A 6,702-nucleotide genomic window follows, 5' to 3' on the forward strand; every position below is an offset into this window, starting at 1 on the left:
CTACTCAATTGAAAACTAGTATGTACTAAGGTATAGTATCTCACAACAGTACTCTACAATGGTTGTCATGACTGTACTCTTTCTGGACCCTACTACACTGTACAAATAGGATACTTTGTTCTGCTTCTGATAAAAGCCAATCCATGATTTCGTCCCAGACCTCTATTCTGGCATCTGCCATCAACTTATACTTAAATGTGTTCATGTCATTCAGACAGAATATATACTTGAAGTCTAATAGAAGTTCCTTAAAATATAGATCTCTAATTGTAAGGAAAGTATATTTCTGCTATTAGCTTGATTTTCAGTTACAATCCTCTGATATTATATCAAATGTACCTTAATATATTATATTTGTCTATTATAAATAAGTGTATTTTAATAACATTATTTACATATAGGTTACAGGTCAGGTCAAGGTCAGGTCGGGTCAAAGTGGGTCAGGAAAATTTGGGAGAAGGCTGACCCATGACCTGACCCAAATTTGACCTGGCCTGACCTAGCATACTGGGTCAGGTCAAAATGGGTCAGGTCGGGGTCAGGTCAGGGTCAAAACAGGTCACGACCTGACCGTGTGTATCACTACGTATGACTGTTTTTTAAGTCTATTTAGGGCTTCCGTTTCCCGTTAAGTCCACCAATCGCCGCCCATCTGTGCAGTAGCTGATTTCTCATCTTCCGTCCATCCCTCAATCCCGTGCTTGAGCTAAGTTGATATCTCTACACAAATGTGGAAGAAAAGCAAACCAGGAATCTGCCTAAAAATGGTGAAGTAAGTAATTCCCACGCATTTACGGACAAAAATAGTAGTAATTGACTCCGTCTGATGTTCCTTCCGACTCCTGATGATGTCCAGCTTATCACCTGAACCTACCTCTGCGGATGATATAGACAAGAGTATGATACGATTTCAGATTACGATGCTTCACTGCATTTGCATCCGCTCCTTGTGCGGCCTTTCCTCGATCTTGTGATTCACCCTAGCTTGGGTCTGTCCTAGAAGGCATTGTTCCTCTTTTCATGAAAGTTATCTCTTGATCAATTGGTCCCCTCTTACTGGGACAGCCTTGATAGGATTCGGAACAATAGCCAGCCATGTACTATCGGTGTTTGTACGTTCTGTGGCAACATGATGGGTGATATTCATTGCATTGCCATGAATCGCTTTCCAGTGCAGTCGTTAGGTATATAACCTTTCTTTCCTGTACGATCATATGTATCACAGAAGGTACTTTTTTCCAATGCGTATACGTGAGTCTCTGGTCATTTGTAACTTACCAGCAACTGATGTCAAGCCAACTTCGTTTTGTATATTGTATCAACCTCAACTACGTTTTCCTATCTAGCTCCGATGCTCGTCTTTGGATTCACAATGAGATGAGAACGAGTCATGCTCGTAATTTGATCCGAAGGAAGGATTGGTGGTGCAGCAATTGCAGAAAGTTGGCTTTTCACCAAGGGGTGTACAATGATTCATTCCTATGTTGTTATGGTACATAGTGGCCCATCATGTGGATTGTGTGTATACATCCTAGCTTCTCAGTCAATCACACTCTTACCTTGCCACTGTATTCCCATACAGTATGCACAGGTTAAAACACTGTTCTGTCTGTCCGGGAAAAAGGCCACCAATCCAGTGGTTATTGAGACGGATGTCTTTCAGACATCTGGAAGGAATGATCATTGTTGCATGATCCCCGTTCGATTTCACTTCACTGTACTCAATTGTGAGAATACGAACTATACAGCAAGAGCAGTAATGTTGACTGATTGGCTTGTGATCTAACTAATCATTTTGCTGCAGTTCCAATCAAAAATGCCGGAAAGGACTCCACATTGAGATCTCAAATGACGGACTAAGCTTGAACGTGAAAACGGATGAGAATGGCGTGCCACCGAAGGAAGGTTAGAACTGACTATTTTTCACTTTCACAGGGAAACGTTCAGTAAGTTACTGTGCTTACTCCAGCAGTATTTGTCTGGCCTTTCTGGCTCACAAACTCATTTAGAAAGCGCCTCAGCCACGCCATTACCACGACCGTACTGCAGAGTCTGACTGCGCTCCTCGCATATCGCGCACCATAATGCAGCTTCCGCCGATCGTCGAATCATAAGGCTACTACCCGACTAGGCTATAGGCATGTGACGCATGTCTGTGTTTAAGTCGCGGTCGAGCCGCGTAAAGCATGGAGACAGACAGCCGAACTTTCCGCTCTCGCCGATTTGCTTCGCATATTTCTCCTTCGATCCGCCCGATACAGTTTTGTTCGGCGCGCGTGTCGCGGAGTTCTGTTTGTTATTTTCTACTAGTAGATATCCAGAGGCGACCTGGGAGAACCTACTGCCTGGTTGTATCTCAAATGAAGCAGGCTAGTGCAGCTTAGAATGGATCTCGCCTTGCACAATGACAATCTTAAAAGCACGACTGTGAGCATTATGTTCAACAAGCTCTCAAGCTAAATATCCAAAGCTTTACCTCAGCTCACACTGTTACTATCAGCGCTTTTGATTCAATATGAGTAGTTGGGCACGACCTCACACTCCAGACACACTTCGAGGAACAGACGGCCGCCCAGCTCGTCAGCCAGCATGTAATGCATGTGCTAAGGCACGCTGCAAGGTATGAGTGCTTTTGTCTAATCCAGACATTTTAACCAACTTGTATTGATATTGCATAGTGCATTCGTAAAGATGCACGACAGCGCTGCGAGAGCTGTATCTCAAAGGGTATTCCATGTGTTGTGAGTTATCGTCCTTAGTCTGATATTGTATCATGGCTTAATTGCAGCAATTTTCAAGGCACAGCCACCAAAGGAACGTGTTGCACGGAGTAATAATAATTGATTCAAGTGACGGACTGGGTAGTAAGTCCTAAATCTTGTTCTGCTGCTAGTGCAAAATAGTAAAATCTAATATTATATTTCAGAAGAAACTATGAAACCAATCTTTGATGAGTGCTTGCAGATGAGCCAGACTGAGTTAAGAGGTGAAGGTATAGGGGTGCTAAGATAGAAGTGTACAAGAGTAGACTTTTGCCAAACCAAGTCCTTGAATAAATAGGTTGAATGAAAGTAATGTTTACTTTTGACTTCCAGAAGTATAGTAACAATTGCTACTACTAAGAATGTTGAGTTACAGATTGAATAAAATGCCTTAATGACAGCTTACTCCTAAAAATGCCTCAAATGTCTTTCTTACACTAGCATACTGTAGGAATACACTGGGAGTATATACAATAAGTTAAATTGTGTATGTTACTTATTTTTTCAGCTATTCTTTACAACATACAGAGGGACGTTTTCTTTGTCCCAAAAATAGTATATTTGTAACAAAAGTTTCACAGCATAAAGAGCAGTTTATAGCAACACAGATTCATCTATAGAAATACATTAGGGTATAACAATTCCTTTGTCCATACAAGTCTACAAAGCTATATACAGAATTTCCAAAAAAAAAAATACTACTCCCTCGAACGTCTAAAGAGGAGCCTCCTTCATTCACGTTATATTACCCAACATATCTTCTACCCATCTAATAGAAAGTCAGATAGGCCTAAGAAGCATAGATAATATTACACACTGCATAAGGTCAAGATCCTTATCAGCCTTAGCTTCTTGTATCTGATTGGAAGAGAACCCTATTGTACGAAAATTTACAGGAGTGAAACACTGCATGATTGCTATCATATAACATACTACTGTTGAGACCCAAGTTGCCAACTTTGTACTGGGGATCGATGGAATCGTTGAAAACTTTATCCGAGAAGAAATCCTTTAATGCAATATTGAGAATGGAAACCAAAGAGTAATACAAGGCTCACCAATCCACCGGACAATGAACTAACTGTAGGTGCGATACCAGCGCCAGTCGAGGATCCCACGACAGGTTGATCGTACGTTTCTCGAGGAATAGGTCGCTGGATGTGCGAGTAGTCGCCAGATCCATCGAACAGGCCATTCCAGTATATTTCGGCCGTTGTGTTAACCTCTCCCTCTTGATAAGTCATTGGCAATGACATGTATTCCGACCCGAGGGATCCTGACGCGTCACTTGATGCATGTACACCAAACCCTGATGTGGACGCAGATGAGTTCTATGTGGTATAATTAGCGATGGACAAGATATAAGGAAGCGATTAGCGTACAGTATCGGCACACGCCATATTCCCGGCCAAAGGCGCTTGATCATGCCGGGAAAAGTGCTGACTTCGAATTATGGATCTCTCCGCTATCGGAACAGAATCATCAGCGCTTGAAGTTGCCTCGCCTTCACCGAAACTCATCGAGCCGAAAGTTGCAGATAACTACGTGAAATAATGGTCAGCTAGATATGATGACGGATGGATCTTGAATTTACTTGAGTAGTTGGTGAAACACAGTTGTAGGACGGAGAACCGGACAAGAGGGGACCCGCAGGTGACATCGGAGATAAAAGTGTCTGCAATGATGCACAGTTAGCATTTACCAGTAAAGATATGATATAGAAATAAAATGCAAACAATCGCTTCATCTAAAGGACTGATGACGGAAGAGGCCGTCGATTTGGCGGTGTTGCTTCGGTGGCGGGTCCGCGTGGAGCTTTGTCACGGCAGAATAAGCAGCTCGCTAATCACCGAGATGTGTTGTCCTACCTTCTTCCATCTTCGAAAATGAATTCGGTTTCCATCTGTTCCGTCTGTGTCATGAAAGAGATTCCAGATGTCTGTGGAGAAATGAGATTTGGAAAAGGCCTACGTTAATTCTGAGTGTTTCGGCAGGCCGACTTCCTGGCTTGCAAACGATACCTTTCGTTTCACATCGAGAACAAACGTTGGGAGGACCACCGGAACACTGGCAAAAGAGTGAGCTAAATGCTTCGTGGAACGGTAGTCAAATCTACTCACAGCCTGTCTGCTGTTCTTACATCCCTCGCATGGGTCCTTGTTCCTGCTTCGAGCGGCAATCGAGCGTGGATTTGTTGGATCCGTTTTTCGTTTGCGACGTGCCGCTGCTGATTTGGAGCATCCCTTACTTACAGCCATGCTAACCCATGTGGAGGACCGTGGGCCACGACATTCGAGCACGCGGTTTAAATGACGACTCGGCCATTTTTTATCGGGTCGACACAGCTAATTTCAATCTCTAGACAAATTAAGCAAGTTTCTCTTTCTGCAAATAGCTCTTCAGAGGGCTGCACCGTATATACGCAAGATATCTTAGAAAGGAAGAATGCGTCGCCGGTATCAGGGCGAAGGCTGCGGGATGTGTCGCCGCCCTGGACGACGAGCATGTCGATATTGATGGACGGTACAGAGAAACCAGTTTACTGCCTTCTTGTAGGAAGGATCAAGAAGACCCTGTGACAATACTGAAACGGTCTACACTTGCGGAATATCGGAATGATCCGGTACATACATAAAATACCGTTATTCAGGAGTACATTTTGTCGTGTAGTCAGAAAACACACGCACCGTTACACCTTCCACTCCAACTTACAACTAACAATCAACCAAAATCTGAAACGTACTGAATAACTTCAGGCTGCTTGAAGTATGGTATGCATTAGAGAAAAAGCAACCCAATGAGGGGGACCTTAGATGCTGTTTTGAATCGGCGACGATGAATATTTGCGTAATTGGCGGGGAGGAAATACAGTAACTCTGTGTCTGAGTGCCATTACTGCACTACTAAATGCCTCATCTGCTGGAATGTTGCGTGCAGCATCTTGGAAGGAGGGATGGTATTCGCTCGGGGGACACATGATTACATTTGGCGCAATGTCGATGCGTTCATTGACTCTCTCGTTCTACAGTAGACGACCTCGACCATCATTCCTGCGTACTGGGACGTTAAAATCGGAAGTATTCAAAAAAATAACGATTAAATGCGAACTTGTCACACAGATGGCTGAGAGATCGTCGGTGGTAGGTAAGAGGGAAACGGCATCTCCTTGCACATCGGAACCCTCAGATCACGTGCACAAGTAGAGAATCCAGCCGAACGAGCGTAACAGTCTTGTCCGATTGTTGTCGTTTCCGATCTATGTACTCCATCTCCGACCCTAGACCACAACCAAGTCTTCACGTCATCTCTTCGCTCTTCTATCGAAAAATTCATACGGAGTATGGAATATTTTCACCCGCCACAAACTCCTGAATCGCTGGGACCCTTAGGTGGTCGAGGGGCTAGGGTCAAACAGCTGATAGCTTGTCAATCGTGCAAGGAAGCACGCTGCAAGGTTCAATACATGTTCACTTATTCTGATAAATTACTGCATCTAATATTTCGCTATATTCAGTGTGAACGCGAGAATATAAATCAGATCTGTAAACGGTGTATTTCAAAAGGCACTAACTGTTGGGTGAGTAGGTTAAAATTCATTTTGGCAGGGACTACTTATTGTCTATACTCATCATCTAACTGTCATAACAAGACTCCTCCAAGTAGGACAACGCGTCGATAATGGTTGCATAGTGGTTACTGAACCTCTGCCCTGAGGTGCAGCTGTAAGTAAAATGTTTCAGAACACTTACAAATGCAGAGATTGTCAATTCTAATTTTACCTTTAAAGCCCATTCTCTATGATTGACTCGTATATACAGAGCCAGCTGGAATCTGTGGCATGCTGGAGGGCAAGTATAACAGAATTCTGGTGGCGGAAGTATTGAAGAGAGCAGAGAGTCGTGACTCAAGTTTATGCATTGAGATTCTATAGAGAATATAT

General features: G+C 43.4%; 1 protein-coding gene across 1 annotated transcript; it reads right to left on the minus strand.

Moving 5' to 3' along the window:
* Positions 1–4,733: 4,733 nt before the first annotated feature.
* Positions 4,734–5,285, minus strand: FOMMEDRAFT_138210 (uncharacterized protein; the record flags this gene model as incomplete). The annotated part of the gene is made up of 2 exons (XM_007262231.1): positions 4,883–5,285; positions 4,734–4,829 (listed from the first exon to the last, which is right to left on the minus strand). Coding segments are annotated over exons 1-2 (234 nt in total), but the record flags the coding sequence as incomplete, so codon positions are not given.
* Between the last annotated feature and the right edge of the window lie 1,417 nt (positions 5,286–6,702).

The sequence above is a fragment of the Fomitiporia mediterranea genome (genome assembly GCF_000271605.1).
Source record: "Fomitiporia mediterranea MF3/22 unplaced genomic scaffold FOMMEscaffold_1, whole genome shotgun sequence".
NCBI lineage: Eukaryota > Fungi > Basidiomycota > Agaricomycetes > Hymenochaetales > Hymenochaetaceae > Fomitiporia > Fomitiporia mediterranea.